The sequence below is a fragment of the Pelecanus crispus genome, chromosome 5, assembly GCF_030463565.1.
Source record: "Pelecanus crispus isolate bPelCri1 chromosome 5, bPelCri1.pri, whole genome shotgun sequence".
In the NCBI taxonomy this organism is placed as follows: Eukaryota; Metazoa; Chordata; class Aves; order Pelecaniformes; family Pelecanidae; genus Pelecanus; species Pelecanus crispus.
The window spans coordinates 62,764,061-62,787,910 of NC_134647.1; the positions used below are offsets into that span (position 1 = coordinate 62,764,061).

Consider the following 23,850-nt stretch of genomic DNA (forward strand, 5'->3'; position numbering starts at 1 on the left):
ATTACTGGCATAAGCGAAATTCACCTGGATTATATTTAACCTTAGATTCTGTTTTAATCCCTGGGTCAAGATCAGTGTTCAGATATGTTCAAAACTGAAGAAAGGAAGGCAGCTACTAGAAGCTCTCTTACAGCTCTTACAACTGGTAATACAGCCTGTTGCATACACATCGTACCCAGTTTCAATGAAAGCTTCGATACAACTAATGTTTTTCAGAAAAGTGTTAAATTACAGCGAGCATCATCACTGGCTACTGATACAATTCTGCAACAAGATAGTATCAGAATGAGAAGCTGACATTTTCCCAATTGTATTAATTAATGGATCGTACTCCTCTGACCCAAACATAACAACAGTATTAAGCAAAAGAATGACCTAATACTAAACTCTGCCTCAGTACTGTATTGCAGTGTGGTCTCTGGTAGGTATTTACGTGTCCCTGGCTTGCACTATGACATCCAGACCAGTATAGCTTCACTTCCATTGGGAAAGCATGGGTATAATCTCTATGTAACTGTACATTACATGTGTCTTATGAAATGAGTGCTTTCATGAAGAAAGAGCACACACGTATCCATACAGACACATCTCTGAAGATGACATGGTAACAAACTGAAATGGTAGTTTCATTGGTTCTTCACTGGAACAAAAAACTCCCACGCTCATGCAGTTTCTGAGTAATTCAAACCTTTCATACTTCAATATATAGCAATACTTCATGGTTCACTATATTCAATACGTTAACATATTCTTCAATACATGAACTTATTCTATGCCATCCTGCAACAGTGTAACTTTTATTCCTTACCATTTTCCAGGCATAGCTGACATTGTAGGCTTCTTTTCCAACTTCTCTCAGTTTGTTTACATGCCAAGACAGTGAGGAGTTCACAGGAACCGTAATGATCTGGCTGCCCAGGGGAATGCTAGATTGGCAAATACAACATGTGGCATTTTATTAAACACTGAGAAAGCTCTGAAGCAAAACCCATCTACTGTACATTTATAAAAATACTGTAAGATTTGAAGAGATTAACTGTTACCAGTCTTAGGTGAAGAAAAAGTGTATGTATGCTGAAAATGCACTGGTGTACCATCACATTTTTGGTTAAAACACATACTCAGATAAGACAAAGGCTAAAGAAAAACCCAGACCAAATAGTGGAAAATCTTCCTGACACGGAAGAGAGACATTAGAAAGAGTATCCCCCAGATCAGCTGTGGAAAGCACTGCTTAGCACACTAAATGATAAAATGAAGAAAGTTGGAGGAAAAACCAAACCAGAATTGTTCTGCATTAGGGGTGGAGGGGATAAAAATAAATCCACCTGAGTATCCAGATACTGTAGGAAAAGAAACTTTACTTTATATTCTCTTAAAACTCCTCTAGAAATACTTCTAGTGCCCTAAGGACTGCTAATGTTTGGACTTGCATCCCAGTTCCTTACCTAAGGATGTTCTGGCGCACCAGCTCAAATTTAGGAATGTTCTCATAATGGATAATATCTGTGTGAAGTGGTGGTTCAGACAACAGGTAGGGCCTGGTAAGGGATGGGTGCATAAGAGTGTATCCTAAAAAATAAAGACACAAAACCAGACATTGAATGCATTGTAACACCCGAGTCCAGGATGAATATTTACAGGGGGAGGAAAAAAAAGAATACAGTAACTACATACAATTTTTACAAAGGCTTAACAAATGTAAGTGAACAAGCAATATTATCAGAAAAGTTGCAAACTGAGAACTTGGTTAAGTTGCAAATCAAAGACAGCTCAAACAACTAAGCAATAAAAAGAGGTTGGGATTAGAGGAAAAGAGCTGAACACACATACACACCAATTGTGCCTTCTGCCCTACACATATAGAAAACCTCGATGTTACATATGTAGAAAATCTCAACAGTAAGTAGGCATTTCCATATCAAAACTCCAGTACAGAAACTTCAAGCTGTGAATCCACTCACTGCCTCCAGCTGTCTGGCAACTCTCAGGCAAAACTAACCAAACAACATGCAATTAATCTTTTAATAAATATTATCATTCATTACTTACAGACTAGTTAGAGAGACGAGAATTAAGAGTTTCCTTTTGATGGCTAATAATCTCAGTTGGTCTAGAAGTGATTATTTGAGCAAAAAGTTACCTTTATTATCAATGAGGAAAGTGTAGGAACCCAAGGAGTCTTGATAATAGGTGACATCTTCCAAGATGTATGCGAGATTAACATCTACTCCAACAATCCCTAGCAGCAGGTTTCCAAAGTAACATGGTTTACTTACAGTCATTATCAGGCCTTAGAATGAGAGAAATAACATAAAACCATCAGCAATAATATCTAGTTAATTATTTTTAGAGGCAACAGAGCAGGCCCTTTATCATTTCAAAATGTTATACAGCTAAATTTTATATAGTATTCCTTGCTGGAATATGGACAAAAATTGGTACGCCTACAGGGAAGCTGAGCAGGTTATCTGTCATGCCTGTCTGTTTTTAGCCACTCTCCCTAATTAGTTAATTTCTATGTTTCTGATAGTGACCTAAGGTACATTTAATCAATTTATTAAAATAGACAACACAATTAATGTTTTGGGGTTTTTGTCAGTCTACAAGTGGATGTCTTACAGATAAGAAATGCATTTGCATGAAAAGCCAAGATAGTATTTTCTTCCTTTAACATCATTTAAGGCAATTTAAAAAACAGGGGGAGGAGGGAGGAAGAGAATTTGTACTTGTAAAGCAACAATAGGGACGAATTATTGCTCATCTAATTGCATATTCAGAATATTAAACCTCCTTTGCTTAACTAAATCCCAATATGGCCACTGTACTGGGAATCATACCCATAATTATATAATACCACCAATAAAAACACAAGGGTTTGGGACACATCTTGTGCCTGAGGTAAGAGCTCTCAGTAATACCTTATTTCTCTTACTTTCTACACCACTATTTGGAAACTCAGCAACTCTTTTCTTTCAAACCAATATAAAATTCATTTGCATGCGTAAGCTTTTAAGTACACTTCGATATTTATGTAAGACAAACCTCCTCCTCTATTGCACCATTTCTAATCCTTCTGTTGCTCAAAATTCCATTATGCTTGGATATGGCTTTGTGAGAGACTAGTAATATAGCTTAATTACTGAGGTTAGGAAACACAGAAAGTAGCAAGCATTCTGACTCAGAAGACACTTGCTCAGGAATAGTCTTAAATTTGTTTTGGGACCCAACGCACAAGGCAAACATGCAACCTAAACTCAGCAGCCCTTGAAAACTATTCAGCATAACCTTCAACTACTCCTATGTACTAGCTGAGACTAAGAATATGCAAAGTCCTGAATGAAGAAATACAGAATATGCTCAATTGTCAAAGCAATATAAAATCACCAATGTATTTCCTAACATCATTGTGATGGTCACATCTCTTTACAGAGCACTGGAGTAATGCTAGAGAAATGTTAGGCGGGCTGCCCAAGAACTAGCAGGGGTAAACCCCACAGCTCCAACCTTCCAAGCATGTATGCTGAGCTTTAGGAAGGGCACCAGATCCCAAAAATAAAAGGAACAGCAGCACTGCAGCTTACAACTGATGACACTTAAGCAAGTATTAGCTCAGGCAGTGGGACCCACAGCTGGGTGTGCGTCCAGCCGGGGGAGCTCTGCCAGCACTGTGGGAACAGCCTAAGACCTCTCCCTACCTCCTGAACCTGCCCCCAGCAAGAACCCAAACAGGATCACCCTGCAGTGCATGCTTACTTTGAGCACAAATTAAACTGATTAATTCCTGCATGTCTTACACGCGTGTCATCTTATACACATGCCGGTATGCTCTCAGAAGCCTCTATCAATATCTACACCTACAGTCTCTCCATTACTGGATGTAGTGGTGAGATCAGATCAATTTGAAGACACAGTGTTTGGTAATGTGGCATCTAGTTTTAAGGTAAAAGGGCAGATCCAAGCACCTTCCCACCACGTCAGCATAAATTAGAAACTGATGGGAGAACCAGACTACAGATATCTGCTGCGTTAAGATCCTTCAGGATGCATCCACAATCTGTGAAAAAATTGTCACCAGGCTTCCACTAAATTCAGCACATCCCTTGCTCCAGACCGTTTGAGCCATCACCAGCCAGCTCAGCCTTCCTGTCCCGTCTGGTGCTGGGGGCAGACCGAGTGTGCTGAAGCTAAAGGAAGAGCTAAGGATAGCACATCTGGGACAACATTTAATAATCACTTGTGCCATTTGCTAAGCTGGTTACATTCGCCCCCTTACAAAGTTCTGACTGCCAGTGTCTGGCATCCCCACCTTTACAGCCTGGCAGTGGGGAACAGATGCTAAACTAGTTGTGAAGAGCCACTGCTTGGGGTGCAAAGACAGAAAAAAGGGAACTCCATCAGGAAGGATGACTCAAAAGTCACGTGCATTGCTCCACAGGAAAGGGAGGCTCAAACAATAACAACTTTTTCTCTCCTCCACCGTGGGGACCTATGCAATCCCCTGACTCTACCTGTAAGACCTCAAGACATACAGAAGTACTGAAACAATGAACACCGCAATGATGCAGCATGGTCACGGGTGTAATTTCAACACGACAAGATTGCTTCCCTCAAGTACAAAGAATTTCTCTCTACAAATTAAGTTATGGATGCAGTATACATACACATACATAAGAACAAATTTCACCCCCAAGAATCCAACCTGAATCTATCTACTCCGTGTCTTATTACCACTTTTTTTGTAACTCGGTCTTCTGCAGATAAAAACCTACTGGCATGAAAGGCTAATTTTACATCTGCCTTGAGAACACACCTAAAAGCATCACCTTGTAAGGCTACAGTATAGTTAGGAGTACGTAAGCCAAAAGGAACCTAATCTCTTACATTTTTATACCTAAATTCAGTGTAAGCACCTACCATCTCCCATTTCATCTGAGAAAGGCAGACTGAAGACTGCCTCATCGATCATTCGGTTGGGGAGGTTTGTGTAGAATCGGCCAACTGTAGTTTCCAGGTTACTCAGCTGGTTTAGGACCATCATGCTTCCCTTGATCACAGGTAGGGCTGTTCGGTCCGGCACCCCGTACTTCACCGAGTTCTGCTCTGCCAGATCTCGCAGAAAGGCCAGTTCCTTCAAACCTGTCACTCCCTCTAAAACAGAGATTGTGAGACGGACAGAAGGAAGGAGATAGAAGGAGCTTACTTTCCATGAAGACTGCTATATCTTACTCCAAAGTATTGTCAAAAAAAGCAAAATGATACATATGCTATACTGTAGGACTGAATATACTGTAGGCTTATTTAAACAATAAGGTAAAGTGCTGAAAGACTAGTATGGTTTTAGGAAAAATAATTAGCTAGTAGAAAATTTAGTAAGATTGCCTCTCACATACTGTTGCATGGTGCAAAAATTCAACATGCTGTTCACATCACCACTTTAAACAAGATCTTTTACCACAGACTTATGTGACCCATAAATCCACAGGACAGCTCTTTGTTCTCCACTGGTGGCTAGTCCACATAAAGGACCAGGAGCATATTATACGCCCTTAGAGATAACAGGCTTTGTTCTTTAGTTTAAACATTCAAGTTTCACATTTTACATAAGTCCCAGGCTCAATTCCTGCAGACAAATCAAAGACTTTTGTACATATTAGGTCTCAAATGAGTATTTAAATTTACAGTCAAATGATACATTAGCTTAAGCATTAGTTTCCTTGGCTAGGAATTCCGTGTGCAATTTTTAGTAAAACAACATAGAGCCTTATTAAAAGTGCTTTGTTGGAAAAAGCACAGGATGCCAAACTACTGTGTGCGTGACCTTTATATTTAACTTCACTCTTAAGTTAGGACCTAAGTTATCAAAGCACTTCAGATTACGTTTGATGTTACATTCATGCTCCTTGGCTAATGACTGAAATAGAAGTCACGTATACTCTCATTTTGCTGCACCAGGAAACACAGGCAGTGTCAGCAAGGTTTACAGTTGCAATAGTTATCAAATTTAATTCAGTCTTATTTCAGTCTAGTTGCCACTAGACTAATTTAGGCAACAATACTTTATATCCTGAGCAGCTGCACTGTGGTATATAAGCATATATTGGCACACAGTTTTATACACCAAAGAGGTAACATCTGGATGCAGCCTCTGGATTACACAGGCCAAAACCCGTTAACAAACTGCTCCCACTAAGGCGTGGAATTACATTTGGATGAGCTTAATAAACTAGCTGTACAATGAAAGTGAATTTTCATCCACTGGAAATATAAAAACATTTCTCACCATTCATAAGCGCATATGTAAGAATCATTACTGAGTTATTGAGGAAACTATTTTCTTCATTGATGACGCGTAGAGTAGCTTTTTTATCATCTTCTGATGAATCTTTTGATGTAATCCCAGCTGAGAGATAAATTATGACCATATCGGTATCTAAAAAGAAATTTTTTTTTATATATATAGGAGAAAGTGCATTAGATTTTTAACTCAGGAAAGTCATGTGGTAAGAGCCCTTACATCTGCTTACAACCATGTATCATCAACAGCTTCATTTGTGAGATTCACAGTACTCTACAATGGATAAACACACTGCAGTCTTGTGAATTATATCCTTCGTTATAAAACTTCCATTCACAGCATTTAACAAACACCCGTTTGATTCAGTGCCTACCAACTACCCAGAAGCACTGTGGCTTTTTTTGCTTGAGTAGACCTCACAGGCACCTTCCTACCCGGCTGCAACCAGGCAGAAGCGCGCGAGACTAGCATGCAGTGTGCTGCAGAAGCTGCTCTAACTCCATGGAGAGGGCCTAACAAAAGCAAAAAACCTGCAAGTTTTGTATCCTGGCCCATTGTTCCTTCTCCCACTCTGCAATTCTATAGAGTGGAGCTGCGCTGCAACCCATGGGAGCATCTGTATTTCCTAAGTGAAAAGTGCACGGTGCTTTCCCATCTGTTGCTGCTGTAAGAGCTGGGGGGGGGGGGGGGGGGGGGGGGGCTCTGCATCACTGTTGCTGCTGATCGCGGGGCCCTCCTCATCCTCCCTTCCAGTAAGGTTTGGCCGTGCGATCAGCCCCTACTGTAGCACAGTGGCAGGCACCCCAACAGGCATACACGAGAAACACAAAACCCTTGCAAAAGACCTTTTCACCCACTACTCCTCCTTTGCACCTGCATTAGCACTGCTGCAATTCAGTCCCTGACTTGCAGCGCAATAGCTGGAGGACGCCGCAGGGTGAAAGGCACCTGACACTTTCGTGTGGTGTAGGTTAGAGCGTAATGCTTGAGAAATGTGACTCGGCACATTGCCACTCATCATCGGCTTGTTTCGCGTGAAGCTGAACATGTTTTTCAAGCTGAGTATGTTCTCGGCAAATGGCCTGCCTCAAAGCCTTTGAACATGTAAATTCAAATCACTGCTCACACGCCATCCTATTTCATCATATTATATCTCAGTATTAAAAGTGTTTTATGCATATAATCGAGACACTTGTAGGGATCATACACCACCATATAATCCAAAGCACATGAGGTTAGCTGGTTATAGACCACGTTTGCTGTCTCATCTGTTTGGGTTTTTGTTTGGGTTTGAGGTTTTGGGGGTTTTGGTGGGTTTTTTTTTTTTTTTTTTTTTTTGGTTGGGGTTTGTTTGGGTTTTTTATTTAAGTAGGTATGAATGCTTTGACTTGTACATTTTGTCATCATGACTTGAAAAGAATTTCAGCCAGAACTAGAGCTTTTTTTGGCTTTACAAACAAGTTAAGCAGAGCTGTTAATTTTGGGGGAATTTCTGCCTGCTTTTTTTTTTTTTTTTTTTAAGAAGCTGAAACTAGGAAAAAAAGCAAAGTCAGGTATTAATACAGCTTTGGCTGTAGTTTAAGGAAAATTGTTCATGTGTTTCCTAGGCTACAGCATAGCTGTTACATACCATAGCCAGGCATGATCCTGCAGTCCAAAAGCTTTGCTAGCAGGAGTAACACAAGACAGTCCTAAGTCTGCACTAGGGACCAGTGCTAAATGGGGCATCTTATCATTCAATAGCTGATCATCCTATGCTATCTGATACACCACACTTCTGACAGCTGGAAAAGGCTCTTGTATTCAGTGTGCCATTACTGTACCTATCGATCTATAGTGTGTATGTATATAATATATACATACACTGTAATTTTTTATACACACACACCCCCTACCTAACTAGAGCGTTTTCAGGGAGTGATGGTACTTGGTGGCAGAGCATTTTCTTACACTTTGGGATGAGGGTCTGCTGAGCAGGACTGCAATAGGAACTGGCATAAAGCAGGAAATTCAGACGTGTTTAACAGCACAATTCTTCTATCTCATACCAGTAGTTCCCTTCTAACTTTTCTAGTGCAAATTTAGGAGCAAGGCCATATCTCAATAGCTTCCCCGACACACCCACACATTGTTCTCCGGGAACAGGATGTTAGAAAATTAACAGTGAAATGAATGATATTTTTTTCTGGGTTTTTGTTTTTTAAAAAAGATGAAAAGATTGTTTATAAGAAAATGAGACATCGTATAAACATCCTCTTCTCAAACCTGTTGTGTCTCATCCTATGAATTCTGAAATTTGCTATATACACATTGGGTCTTCAAAATCTTTCACACTTAGAGAAAACCTAAATCTAGAGCACTTACCTTTTCTTTTAACTTTCTGTACTTGTGCCCCAGAATAATTGTTTGGTATGAAACCTAGTAAAAGTATGTGTTTTCACATTAATGAAGAATATGCCAAAATCTTCTAATTCTAATATACAAACAATGCCAAACATAAAAGATATGTAGAAGGATGCTGCAAGACTCTACTGCTGATGTTCTTGAAATAACTACTGATGAATAATGCATCTTATCCCAGCCAGCTTCAGCACTGCTGGATTTTTTTTTTTTTTAATATTCTAGAAAGTTGCACCCCTTTCATCATTTTGCCAGAGGACAGTAAAAACCCACCCTTGACAACTCTATATTTCAGCTAAGCACTGTACAGTCAGATAAATGTTTCACTATATCTATAGCCTAAAGTTCAGAAGCTGGCTGAACCTTTAATAGCAAAGGCACTGTTTTATAAAACGAAGGAGTCACATGAAGCAGGAGCACATTTCCTTAGTCTTTCCAAAGCACTTTCATTCCTGGACTTTTGTCTTTCACTTTCTTCTGTTCTGTACAGCATCTGAGCCGGTGCCCTTCAGGATACTGAAGAATCTGTACTCATTGGAGCAAGCACAGGACCAAACTATGGGATCTGTGTTACGTAAATTGACTAAACCGATAGATTGGTCTGCTTTCTCCACCCTGCCACGGCATTGGCCATGTTACTCAACTCAGTGTGCACTCGGAGCACAGCTTCCAGAATTTCCTTTCCACGGCTTCCTGGCAAGCAAATATGCCACTCAATTTCACATCCATCTTTTCCACATCTTTTACCACATCTTCATTACAAAAAACACACAAAAAAGCCCCAATCTTGGGAATGGGAAGGAGAAAGCCCATAATGCATGCACCAAAACTCAGGAAGATATTCTTAGATGAAGGAAAATTTAGCCAAGCCAACCTCACATTCCGTAAAATATCACCCACAACTGGTATTCTCGATAAACCTTTTTCCCCTGAGAAGCAAGGCCACTTCCGTAGGATTCCAATTAGGCAGATTACCCATACACTTATGTTTTAGTAATAGTTAAATGAACCTGCGGCAACAGGAATTTTCACTGAAAGGACACCCCCACACATATTTGGGAAATAATTCAGCTATCAGGCAATTCAATCGTGCAATTTCATATTATAGTTCAAAAGAAGGGAAAGTCAGCAAGTGAAATAAATTGAAAGGGGATGGCCACATTCAACAGTCACTCATGCAGATTCCAGATCAAATAAACAGTACTTAATAAAAACATGCTCCCCCTGTGCTCCCCCCGCCTTTTTTTGTTTTCAATATTCAAGACACTACAGTCCTTTGGCCTCTGTCAAAATGAGAACCTCAAGTAAGAAAAAATTTGCAAGCCTCAGAGATAATCAGGATTGCACAACAAGAGACTTACTTCCTTGGAGTTTTGTGCCATTGTTTGTATTTCGTATCAACTGGAAAGCCTTTTGAAATCCCACTGCATGCTGCGTAGGGCTGTCAGATGACTTTATACTGCTAACGAAGGTGGACATCTTCCTTTTTGTCTCACTAGTGGCAGGAGACAGAAACGTCTTATAGCACTGATCCAGCGAGCAGGTTCTTACTGTGTCTGCCACGGTTAACACAGAAATCTTGAAAGAGAAGAAACTGTATTGGATTACCTTACCATTTATAATTCTTTACGCACCGATATAGAAAACACAGTGATAAACCAATTGAAGAGATTCTGTGGATTTAAAATTCAATTGTTAAAAAAAATAAATGCTTGAGGCATAAATCCATCAAATTTGAAAAGGATTAGACTTATGGTGATTTTGAGAAAAAGAGACTTCAGTCTTTGTTTCTCAGACAAAGTCAGCTTCACTCTGCTCGTACATAATAGTTAATACACTGTTCTGGGCAGAAGCCTAACCAAACTAGAGATAACTGAAAACAAAATCAGCAGAGAGCATTTTCAGGAGAGTCTTGAGTGCCATAGAAAAGTGGAGTGCGTACAGAAGATGAAAAGTTCTTAGAGGTTTTTTTTTTTTCTTTCCACAGACAAAGCATTATGTTGTTTTAATGTTTCAAAGCAAGCCAATCTACCATCGATTTTTATCCTGTAAATAAGTTAGGGCATGTAGTGGTAACACTTGCATTAATATACACAGAACACACCAGCCTTATTAAATGAGTGGCATACTTTATTATAAATTATGACTGACGCAAGACAGTCATAGAATAAAGCAGTAATTATATACCCATATAACAGGTTTCATAACCACTGAGCTACTGACCAAGTAATATATCTTAAAAGTATTTTTTTCATTATAGGCCTATATTAAGACAAATACTTTTCACACTTATATTTAAGTACTACTAATTCTGCTAAACTATAAGCATTATTGTACTGTATTAAAACTATCTAAAAGCACAGAAGTTAAAAGTGTTTTTCCTGTACTATTAATGGGAAGACTTAAGGCAACGATTATAATTAGTTGTCCTTCAACTTGATTTGACTAAAACTCCCTCCCTATTACCAAAAAATTAAAAAACCAAACCCAAAAAAAAAACCAAGCAGAAAGAATGATCAAGGTCCTACTAACAGAGAATTACTGAAAGTAAAGACCAAACAGGGGACTGGTGGTGGTCCTACAGAAGCACTGGGCCCCTGGTTGTAATCCTTATTGTACTTTAAAAAAATTACAGGTTAAGTGACTTTCTCATTGTCAGGTAGAGTATCTGTGGCAGAGCAAGAAATAGAATCCAGTTTTCTTGGCCCTTGGCTTTTCCTTGCTGGTATCATAGTTGTCTGGGAATACTAATTCCAAATACTAATTATGTTTCAGCTCACCCCAATACAGCAGTAGAAAAAATAATTTCCATTTTCACAAGCAAAAAAGACAACCTCAGAGGTAAAACTGTTCAAAAGGTAAAGTTGTTCAAAGCAGCCTAGAATTTCAGAAGTCATCAGGCTCAGAGCATGGTTCTCCTAATTGCACACTGTATCACACTGCTGACCATCACCTAAAGTCTCTGCTAAGATGAAGAAGCCTTTAAACATTATTCAGAAACAAGATTTTGCTTTAGATCAGTGGTTTTCACTTTGTTTTCAGCCTGTGGATTCCCAAATGTTTCTCCTGCAGTAATACACGCTTCCAAAAGTGAGTTCAAGTCTTCATCACCCATTAGAGGTAGACCACAGATCCCCATGAGTCTATGGACCACAAGTTAAAAACATGGCTTTGGATGAAAACTTAAAACATTGAGCATGGTTAAAACCAATGAACATATGCTCATTGCTTGGAGAAAACTTACCTTATCATGTTCATCTATAGAGCTCAGAATAACCTGAGCAGCATCTTTGGCAATCTGAAGTTGTGTCTCTGTGACTGAAGCCCCATGGTCCACAATGACAACGATATGCTTGGACTGAGGTCGAACAGTAGAAACATAGACAGGCCTGAAGGAGAACAAAACCCAAACCACTGTCATGAGTCATCGTGTAATTTCCACTAAAACATCTACAAGTGAAAACAGTTGAGAATTAAAAAAAAAAAACCACCCCACCCCACAAAGAAACTGAATTATAACAGGAATTTTTGCCTTTATGAAAACTTCTACTAGGAAAGACTAGCTGAGAATCTGAACATACAGAAAAGGCCCTTGCTTTCACTCTCTCTCTGATTTTTTAACCCAAATCAGGTGTTAGATCCTTCTCCCTCTGTCACAGCAACTGCTTTCAGCTAGGAATAAACAATTTTGCTGATGCAGCAGCAGTGTTTGGGATTACTGTTTGCAGCAGCTCACATTAAGTTTTGAATTAAGAGTTGACAAGCAAGAAATGCGTCATGATAAATGTTGGGTGCCGGGAATCTTACTCACATGTAAAAGTAAGTGCAATAGTGGGTATTTGCTGGTTACATGACAAGTAAAAACCTGTGCAACTGCAGAGTTGCATTAGCATAGGGTGGTTGGTTTATTGTAATAAAGGAAGGCTTCTGGCCAAGAAAGGTTTTTCTCTTGGTGCCCTGGAATTCATTTCATACGGGTTGTGCTCCACAACCCCTTGGGTCTGCACAGTATTAAACCATTCTGAGTTAACTCTAGTGAAGGCTCTTGGTGCTGCCATGTGTTTGTGCTAACATCCAAAAACCTATTTTCAGTGAAGCGGTGCTCAGATCCAGTTCAATATTGAGAGAGATGTGTGAAAGACTTCACAAGCTCTCGTGCCAAGGTTTCAACCTGGAAGAAATTAGGAACATCTTCAGCAACAAGGAAGACTTAAGAGAAGACTGGACTCTCTTCCCTCTTTAGCACAGACCCAGAACTAGAGTCAAGTGTGAGGTTTGGGATCTAAATTTTATTATATCAAAGGCAGCCACAGAAATCTTATTAAGCGTAAAGGAAATGCAGAGGATTTTAGACAAGGCACTGCAATAAACAACTGGCACAAATCAGTTCTTAATTGTAAAACAGCCTGCAGCTCTACACTGGTATTAATACCTAGAACTTAAATAGGGCCTTTGATCTTCAAAGCACTTAGGTATTAACTAATTAATTCATCCAAACTACCCTCTGAATTAAGTATTAGCAAAAAGTTATCCCTTATTTAGCCATGGAGAAACTGCGACCAAGACTAAGTGATTTGGATGAAACCACCAATGGTTTTAGTGCCAAAATTCTGATCAAGACTGGGGTGCCCCCAGCTCTCACGTCTTCAGACTGCACCTTTCCAAGACCACAGAAAACTTAATCAAGACCAGACACTTCATGCTTTGATGACACACAGAAGATTACATCTGTAAACATTTGATTGCTCAACACTGACAGATAACCAAAACACTACTTAGTCTCTGTACACTCAGCAACATAAAAACGTACCTGGATGTGCTGATACCTCCTCCACACAGATTAACTGGTACAACTAGCTAATGTGTGATCAGTTACTAAAGCCACTGCACTTTCTCAGAAGATTCCACCCTTGAGCCTTTATCAGTCCCACAGTATTGACATCAAAAGCTAGTGAAAAAATACTGCACTGCAGCTGCTTTGATTCATGCCTACAGAACAGGAATATTCCCCTGCACAGGAAAACCTTGTCACCATTTTATCCTTTTTTCTACTTTTTTTTTTTAAATAGAAACAGAAAGTTTCCACTATTGATGCTTCCCTACTATCCACGATGTGCCACTTGAACCTTGCATGGAGATTGGAAAAATGCTCCTACCTATGCCCTTTCCAGTCTCTCATCCTTCCCCCCGCCTCCCCAAAGCAATGCACCTGCCAAATCAGTAGAATACATGTTCACTACTTTATTAACGGGGGTCAAATATGAGTCAAATACAAGACAAATTTTGTCTATGGGCTGACCTACAATTTTAAAAAGTTACTGCTATTTACAGCTTATTTGATTTGGGAGAGGTGAGGAACCTGTTCATCATTTTATTTTACATGCAAGTTTCTTAAAAGTGAAAACTGTGCTTTAAAAAACAAACCTAAGAAAACCCAAGGGAACCCATTAAAGTCACTCATGAATGTTGTCGTCTTGGCAAAGCATAACGCTGAAACGAACTCAGTGCTTGAGGAATCCAATTTTAGTGCTTTGCCCACTAAATTGTAAGAAAACAAATCATACCTGCTGCGGTGTTCATAGCTGCCTTTGCACCGGAATTTGTGGGCTGGGAAAACAGTGAAAATGCCTTCTTCTGAGCTGAAATACTGCCATTTAATTCCTGGGTTAGACTTCAGATTATCAGCAAGAACTGAAGGTTGGAGAGGAAAAACGCAAAACAACATAGAGTCACAAAGCGAGGTCAAACTTGGAGGTATGTTTATTCAAGCCCTCTCTTGTATGTGCTTGGAGAAGAATAACCAAGGTCCCAACACCAACTACAAGTAGCTCTATTTGAAGACCGACAGATCTTCACATCTGATTTGCAAATAGTTAAAGTCTTTTGGAAACTTAACTCTGGACCTGACAGATTTTGTTTAATATGTGATGACAATTCCTGATTCTCTGAAGTATAACTGCAACCCAAGAGGCCAAGGCAGGAGCAAGGAAGGAAGAGATTAAACCAATTATATGTAATATGTATACATACCTACATTTACATGTAATGGTAAACACATTGTCCACATAGTTTTCATAAAGAAAAAACCCCTGATGTTAAAAAAATCATGTGTTCTTTATACTGAAACAACTCCAAAATATTAAGTAGGTTTGCCACTTACAGTTCCGTAAACCAATCTGTTAACATTACCTATTCTGACATGTTTAAAAATTTCTACAAGAACATTTAGCAAAAATAGTCTTACATGCAAATGTGGGTCAAGGAAAAACTCACTGTACAGAAATAGCTGAAAAGATTAAAAAAAAAAAGGGAGGATTTTTCCTCCTTGTTCATCATGCTCTCCTGTTTGTGTAAGGGTAGATAGGTACAGCTCCCACTCTTGGGATTCAAGAATTTCCCCAAGTTTCTCATTATCCTGTGCCACCATCAACAAGGCTCTGGGCCCCTGATGTATTGCTTGTTAGGAGAAATATCCACTTTTCAGGGAAAACACAGCAGCTTCCCTCAAAGGGTTATGCTGTGGCCACACAAAAGTGCTACCTGGTGGGTGGTGGCTCCATACTGTGGTTCCACCTATCCTCACTGTAAGCATCTCTACCAGGTTCCCATTTCAAGATCATAAAATCCAGAAAGAATGATAATAACAGTTCTCAGCAGCTATATCACAACTTTCCTCCTAGTCTCTCAGAAACTCCTCTGTGGCAGGTGATTATTAGTTACTCATTGCATGGACAAAAGCTGAAGAACAAAGAAGGTAAATAACATGTTCCCAAGTCGTGTAGTCAAGCAGGAACTGAGCTCAGAATATAACCGTAGGGTACAGATCTCAAACCCTCCTGTAGTTTATAAGCCACATTAATTCTCTTTAAAATGTGCTTACTTTCCTATTAAAATAATCTTTAAGGAAGTGCTACTTAACACTAACAGTAGAAGTCTTTCAAAAGCTATAGCCTAGCTGTATTAACAAAACCAACTGCATTAGTAAAAACACAAAACACCACCAAAACCAGCAACCAAATAAAGCAGCTACCCCTGGGATGAGACCGTCTGCACTAATAACTTATACAGATCTTTAATACGCCAAGCTAAACCAACAGAGTGCATAGATGTTGCGGAAATCCCAAGCACTCAGAGCCCAGGTGGGGACAATCATGTTTGAGTCACCCAAGGCAGAGGTGGCACTGGGATTTCTGCCTCATAGTGCGATGGAAATGTCCTAGCTGCAACCCGGCGTGTGCAACTCGACTGCTCTCCCTGCAAGCCTGGCAAGATGAAGGGATCAGCACTCATCCCATGTGTTTGCCAGCTTTGCCGCACTGGTGACATTAGGCATCCATAGGCTTGCTGAAGTCCCTTAAAGCAAGAGGAAAAATTCTCCCAGGAGAGAGGGAAAAGAAAGTCATTAGCATGGGAGGCACAAACCCTCTCATCACCACAGCAGTAACAGGATTATATTCCACTCGGGGCAAATCATCGTCTCTGCTTGCAGAAAACTGAAAATAAAACTTGAACGTTTGAATACTTTAGTTTTTACCTAACAGTTAAAACGGATCACATCAGCTTAAAATGCACTTAAAAAAAAGAGTTTTTCTTGCCATTTCTCCTTTCATGTTCTTTGATTATAAAACTTGCCAGAACTGGCAGAGGGCAGCTCTGATTTACAGTGCTTCACCTTTTACTGAGCATTTACTTCTGGCATTTCCCTTAGGATTGACTGAAAATAGGCCAGACAGTTTCATCTCCCAAATCTCAGTCATCATCAAATACGCCAATATTTGGGTTGGAAATCACTGCAAGGCACATTTCAAACGTTAGCCAGACATTCTATGACAAAATACCCACGCAGAGTACAATTTAAGTTCAACATCCTCAACAGTTTAGCACTTTCTCGGGTTTCCCAGACTGGCTGCGGCCACGATATTCTCTCCACGTTCAGCTCAGCATAATTACCCTGTAAAAACCACTGTCTTGGGGTTTTTTCCCCCCCCTTTTTGCCACAGTTTTTTATACTTCCACAGTGCCTAAAAGTCCCAGTGGAAGTCCTGGTTGCACCCTGCTAGACTCTGTACAAAGATGCAGCTTTGCACAACTGTGGCTTTGAAGAATTTGGCGCCCCAATGGACGAGATGAGGAGGAGAGGCCCGAGGAAGAAACAAGAACAAGAAATGAAATGGTTGATGAGGGTTTTCCCAGTGCCTTAATGACTGAGTTGGGGACCAGAACTACACGCTGCTCACACCTCTCACTTTCTCATCATTCTCCGAAAAATACCCATTCAACCCCAACAAGGATGCCAAAGCTTGTTTCCCTCTCCCCTGTGCATAGGTAATATCAACCTGGCGATGCTCTTGGGAACAGAAATCTTCTTCTCAGGAATTTTCACACTTTCAAAGAAACCACCCATGATCTTGCAAACAAAAGTCAAACAAATTTGTGAAAATTGTTTGTTTCAGTCACGCTTCCCCTGAATTTCTCTTAAGTCCTTGTTTTGGTTTTACACCTGATATGATACCAGTTCAGCAGCACCATTTCCCATTTGTACAAAGAGCAGGTTTCTTTGGTCACAGACAATGGTTTCTGTGCAGCAGGGACACAAAGCAATGTGAAATTTTAATATTGCCAAATTTAGGCACCATGGAAAACTTTAGGCAAAAACCAGTTTTAATTAAAACCAAAATAAACCTAACCACACAGAGTTTCTAGCTTTTATAGCCAGGACTATCAGAAATTCCTCTCCTCATCCCCCTCCAAAGCACCCATCCTCTTTTCCTCTCTGAAATCTTGTCTGGGAAAACCCAGATAAATCTCTGAATTCATTGAGGGTTTGGGAGCCTGACCCTTCAGAGAAGGTGCAGCACCAGTGCTCACAGCCCACACAAGCTCTCCTGTGTGGGAGCAAGTTGCATGGCCACAGCTGTGTGAATCCAGGAAAGTATTTGATAACCCTTTATTAAGCTGCAAAGAGAAGCCTGGAAAAAAAAATCCTTTAAAAGTATCAAAACCTCAGAAGAAGAAAAAAAAAAAAAAAAAAAAAAGAAAATCCTAACTATTTAAAATTTTCTTTTTTTTTTTTTAAAACACCACTGTCTTTCAGTAGCATATGACAATCAACATTATCCATTCTACTGCAATACAAAAAAAACTTAGAAAAAGCTAATACAATTCACTTTGACAAATACACTTCTGACATAAATAAGGCCAAAGTCCAGGCACACCACCACTATGGCTGAACTACTGCTTCATGTGACTGCACTGCATGCAGGCAGGCAGGGAGGGAGGGAGAAGAGAGTATTGAACATTTAAATCCTTTTTTTTTATGTCTAGCCACCAGGATTTCATAGTTCTGGGGAGTGAAGTATGGCAATTGTTTTGTAAAAAGAGGCTGAATTTCTGGTATTTCAGCTTTTGTTATGGGTTACAGAACTTGCAAAATGTATTTTCAAATCAGACATGTGAACACTCAGTTAAAGCCTAGATGAAATAACTTGTCCAGTTTAATTTCACCAACAGCATTAAAATAAAGGAGTTTATAATTAAAAGGGTTTTCTTTTTAATCATTGCTATATTAAAGATAAACTGCTCATTCCCACAAGGCCATGATTTGTATTTATTTCCCCATGAGAGCATCTTGATTTAAAAGTGTTCGTTTTCCTCACAAAACAATTGTTTCTGAACCTCAGACAAACTCCTTACAGCCTTGGTGCCTCTCTCTGCTGGTCCTCCTTTTCACAAAGTCCTGCTCATGTTTTCCTTCAGCTAGTATGTTAGTTCAATAATACCGTCCCCAGAGACTACCAATTTTATCATAACTCTCTGCCTTTTTTTTATTTCTTTTTCCTATGACCACAGTAGACAATCTCCCAGCAGATAAGCCATGGCTGAAAAATACATACTTTTTCTCTTAAGTGCACTTCTATTTTCCATCCACTAAAGCTGTAAGAACGACCTGCAGATATTTCCTCATTTCTTGGTCCCTGCCAGGACACCCAGCAGATGCTCTTTTTTAGCCTAACCTCACTTACCCCAACCTTTCCACTCCCTCAGTTGCTTGCCTGTACTTTATTCTCACCTCCTCCTTCCAGAAAAGCCAGCCTCTGGACAGGTTACACAATCAGAAGACCGCAATAAAAAAACATACTCTAAGGCGAGCTGCTTGTCTAGCTTATAGCTAAAGGCCAAATTTGACAAAATTACATCCTTGGCAGCACTAGCAGAAATGTGTGCACAGCATCTCACTGGTACTCACTTTCTAGGCATTCGTATGCTTGACCAAGACTTGTTGTTCCCATTTTAACTCAAAAGCAATTTACTTTTCATTTTCTGGTCAGGTTCAAGTAGTTTTTGTAAGTACAATAAAGTACCCATCTCCCTGTTTGAACACAAATTACAAAGCGCATTACTGAGTACATGTAAAGATTTTGCTTTTCTAAAATGAACACCACCACTAAGGAAAGACCCAGCTTTGATATCATGCTACTTGGAGGAAGCCAAGAGTCCAAGTCTTATAAATGCAGAAATCTTAGTGGTATCCCTTATTTCTAGACACAGACTGGGCATGTAAATGGCCAACTGGGAGCTGCCCATGAGCTGGCATTACCGAGTCACTCCAAAACCTCTGTCCTCTCCCCTTACAATGCAGCACTATCTGACCCCAAATTCTGCTGCAGACAGAAAAAGTTGGAAAGTATTAACATAAGAGTATTTGAAATGATCATTCTCTCTAATTATAAATATCTCACAAGGCAAAAAGGACTTTTAGAAAGAAAGCCCTATGTGATAGAGTTTATCAAACTTCAAAGGGAATGCGATATGATAACATTTAGCACTTCTAGATACCACTTTACATCTTCAAAGCATAGTCAAATCATTAACTAATTAATCTTCAAAGAACAGCACAAACAGTCAGTAAAAAAAACCGAACTACTGAACATAATTGCTCATTATAAAAGAGTTTCTTACAGCCCTCTTCTTTAGCATTACTTTTATTGAGCTGCAGACCTCACAGCTCTCACCCCGCAACAGAAGTTTAATTTTCTGTGCAACACATACTGCTATTCTTCTCTGAGAAGTACCTCCATTAAAAATAATTATCGTGAAGACACTTTAGCGTTCCCCAGAAACAACAGCAGAAAGCAAATGTGTTTATTTTACAAGTAAAGACATTCTCTAACTCTCCAGACCTACAAATCGGATTCAGGATTTTCTGGCTCACGCATTTTCATCAGAAATAAAAGGCTCTGCAGCTCGAACCCGATTAAAATTCTGCTGATGGCATGAGCCAGGACAGAGCCCAGCTAGCTCGCTGGGAGTTCTTTTGACTCTGAAGGGCAAAGATGTAAAAAAACCTTTCATTTTAAGGAATGAGCCCAGCTTCTGTGATTAAAAGGATTTGGGGGGGTAGGGGTGGGGGGGGAGCATATTAGCTCATCTGCTCAAATACTTCCCAACTATTTTAACTTACCCAAGCTATCAGTTTAAAGTATAGCAATGTAAGGAACATGACCAAGGCACTCCACATTTTAAATGATCAGCACCTCGAATAAGGCACAGACAAAATTTATTGAGCAACTTGGTACCATCTCTGCATATTGCTGGAGAACAGCACTCTGCTAAAGCTGCCTGACTTGAAGCAGACATTTCGGCACTTTGAAGGATGAGAAGGAGAAAGATTTACTGGTTCCTTGTTTATTCAAAAAGAAAAAAAAAACCAAACCCAAAGGAATCTGATAACATAATGCACTGGCTCTGGGTAAGATTTTGTCATCTAATAAGTAAAGGACTATTCATACCAGTGAGGACAGATCTCTCAATCTAACTAACGGAAGCCTGTGATTCCATCTAAAGAATAAAGACTCTCTCCTTATCTATTTTGTAGTAATTGCTAACAGTAATCCAAATGGAAAACTTAAGCCAAGGCAAAACAAAACCTTTTCATGACATTAAAAAAAAGTTACCTAATATCAAGAAAAAAGTGGCAAAAGCATTATTTTTTAAGGGTTGAGAAAAGAAAGACATACATCTATTTCTTTCTTCTTCTTTCCTTCCCCAAGATTAATGTTTATTTTCTCTTTATATTATAAAAATCCAATAGAAAACTGCAAAAAAATTCTTTATTTTTGAAAGTTTCATGAGCTGCACTTACACTTCTTAACACATTGTTCAGACAAGAAGCTGAGGTTGTTGTCTGCACCGAGGGCTTTCCCAGGCTCTGCTCCTGTGGCTCGCCCAGAGTCTGCGGTGCAAATTCCATTCCCTTCCAACAACTACAACTTTGCCACTCTGATCCCACTTTCTTAACGCTGTGCACAGAGCAGGCCAAGATTAACATTTAAAGAATTGAGATCGATGCCGAACACAGCAGAGTTTAAATTTATATTTTGCCGAGAGCTTTTTATAGGCCGGATTATTTAAACTGCAAAACTCATGCCAGAAAAGAGAGATACTCATGGGAATTTTTTTGTACATTAAGAATGAAATGACCAACCTATTCAGGAAGACAACCTGACTGATGGACAGGTCAGGCTGGTTTTGGAAACTGGGCAAACTAGAGAAGAATAGTGGAGGTCCTGTTTCTGGGCCGGAGCAGCAGAGGCTTTTAAACCCTTTCTCTAGGAGGCTGATGCACTTGGGGTCCTCCCATCACACTGCATTCAGTGGGAAAGACAGTATCACATGATTTATGGGAAGCCGTGGCTTCCCATCCTGCCTTTAAGTCTAAACGAGCAAAGCAAGGCAGGAGAGAAAACACACAGTCAAAATACCCAGATGTACCAACATCTTAGGCTTTTTAGAGCAGAAACATTAATTCAGGCTAAGGTAGAGTCTGAATCCAAAGTGCAACAGATATTCCTCAGTAGCTCTACGTGAGGATAGTTACAAGCGAAGTAAAAGAATTATGAGATTAGAGAAACTTTTTTCTTGTTTGATCTTTATGCTCTTTCAAAGGCAGTTTTAGTTTAGTGTAATGAATACACACACGTAGGTTTATTCAGAAACTGCTCCTGTGCAAAGTGCTCTGTCCTAAGTGTATGCTTTAAGGTAAGGTTTCACAGAACTAGGTCACTGCAGAAATAATAAAAAATTAAGAGTTTTGAGAGACAGAGGACACTAAGTACTTTTAAAAACCACTTCTAACCTGACAGCCATCTTCACAGCTGTAAGGATGCTGGTTCTCTGACAGCACTCTGTCCTTCTGACCAAAACTGCTTCCCGGTCCATTTATATCCCAGTGTGTCTCAAGCCAACTATTGTCTCAGGCCATGAATTCCTTTGGGCAGAGACTGCTTTTTTGGCACAACAGGTCGTGGCCCATGACTACAAAAGCGAGAGCTACAGATACCACCAACACAATACCCTCCACCCACAAAATAAACACCCAGCCTCCTGCACCTAAGCCTTCCCACATCCAGTTTATTCCAAAACCCAAATACTTCTGCACCAATACAGGGACACTGCTTTGGACATGGGCAAGGACAAGGACAAGGGACGGGACGGGATGGGAAGGTGGGAACCGTCATCTCACAGACTTTCAAACTCCTTCACACAAGGAGGCAAGGACTAAGGGTATTCCTTGTAGCTTGCCTACAGAAAATTTAACTTCTTATTTCACTAGGTATGTACCCAGTATCAACTTTCATTTCTCAAATAAATCTGTTTCCATCTCATTTTTCTGCGTCAATCTACTCTTTCCATTCCACTTCTCTCTTACAGGTGTTTTCTCACTAATAAAAAACCTCCCCCCAAAGGCTGTGTTTCTGAGAGCTGCTAACAGGAAAGCTGGTGGAGAGTCTGCTGTCAATAATCCTGAAGCACTTCCCTGTTCTTACTATCACTCCAATTCCCTCTTCTCTTCTGCTGCCCTCTTCTGCCAACGCCATTTTTTGAAGATACTTGTTTCATCAGGAAGCTGTCAAGCCGAAGGCAAGGGAAGAGGAGTCACTCAAGTCTGACTGTTGAGCCAGGCCAACAAGAAGCTTGAACATGTGCTCACTTCCTGTCTGTGAGAATTCCAACGAGAAATTTAAAAAAAAAAAAATGTTTAAGGGAAACTATAGCTTATTTGTTTTCCACCAGCCAAGGAGGAGGAATATTTCTTTAATACTTTTTTTACATCCATCTTCTGCAGTAGAAAAAGAATGGGTTTTTACTTAAATAAAAAACATTAAGTGATTCATTCAATGCTTTGCTTTTATAACAGTGCCTGAAAACTTGCTTTCAAAAATTATTTTGATTAATCAACAACTGCATATGACTTTAAACATTATTAAATAAGTTGTTTGCTTGTTTGTTTTTTTTAATAAAGAGATAGCTTATGAGTAAAACAAAATGAAGCGAATCATAGTAAGTGAACAAAGACTGTCTATCTTTAGGATGGAAAACACTACACAAATTATAGTGATGAGACGTATGTCAGGAAATTAGCTTGTCTGGCCAGCACCTGCATGCAAGATGTGGTATACAGTGGATGGGACGGAAAGGAACCTACAGGGACCTTTCATTTTGGTTTTGGTACCTACTTTTTCTTTTTGGATTTCATCAGAAATCCAGAAAGCAAAGATATAGGAAGGGACACAGTAAGAGAGGTTAGAGAGAAATTTGGGGTTCTTTCATCCTATTTGTTGCAAGATACGCAAATGCTCTGCGCATGGTGAGGCTGGAATGGCAGGTCTGCCACTTCATCAGTCAAGTTAAAAAATAAATCAGTATTTTATTCCAAAACACACATGAAAATTAAAAAAAAAAATTTCTCTCAAGTCTGCATTGTCCAAAAAAACCCAAAAAAACCAAAACTCAACAAAACCCCCCACAAACAAAAAAATACCAAAACCTATGCTAAATGAAATCCACAACGAAAGTCTACAGTATTCTCTAATTTACAACGCTAAGGCATCGTAAAAAGTTGAAAAGTAAGATGGAACAGCTGGACAAAACTACGACTAAAAAAATCTGAAATCCATGTATTAATTCAAGTGACTAGGATGAAAAAAAACCCCAAAACCTAAACCTTGCTGCACTGTAGGACCAAAAGCTGAATTTTTCAGGGATAAGTCATATGTATTTTGGTTCTAAGCATATTTCTAGCTCTCTAAGTGTGTCAAGCAAATGCACTGACTGTCAAGATGGAAATGCCCTGACAAGACAAAGAAAGGAAA

At 39.6% G+C, this 23,850-nt stretch overlaps 1 protein-coding gene across 1 annotated transcript in view; it reads right to left on the minus strand.

The window, feature by feature from the left end:
* Positions 1-23,850, minus strand: part of CACHD1 (cache domain containing 1) — a 113,872-nt gene that overhangs the window by 21,803 nt on the left and 68,219 nt on the right. Inside the window, exons 5-12 of the mRNA XM_075711086.1 lie at positions 14,263-14,389; positions 11,943-12,087; positions 10,060-10,276; positions 6,284-6,433; positions 4,918-5,151; positions 2,144-2,293; positions 1,449-1,572; positions 809-926 (exon numbers count right to left, since the gene is read on the minus strand). Of these exons, the coding sequence (XP_075567201.1) occupies positions 809-926; positions 1,449-1,572; positions 2,144-2,293; positions 4,918-5,151; positions 6,284-6,433; positions 10,060-10,276; positions 11,943-12,087; positions 14,263-14,389 (1,265 nt within the window). The remainder of the gene's footprint in view (positions 1-808; positions 927-1,448; positions 1,573-2,143; positions 2,294-4,917; positions 5,152-6,283; positions 6,434-10,059; positions 10,277-11,942; positions 12,088-14,262; positions 14,390-23,850) is intronic.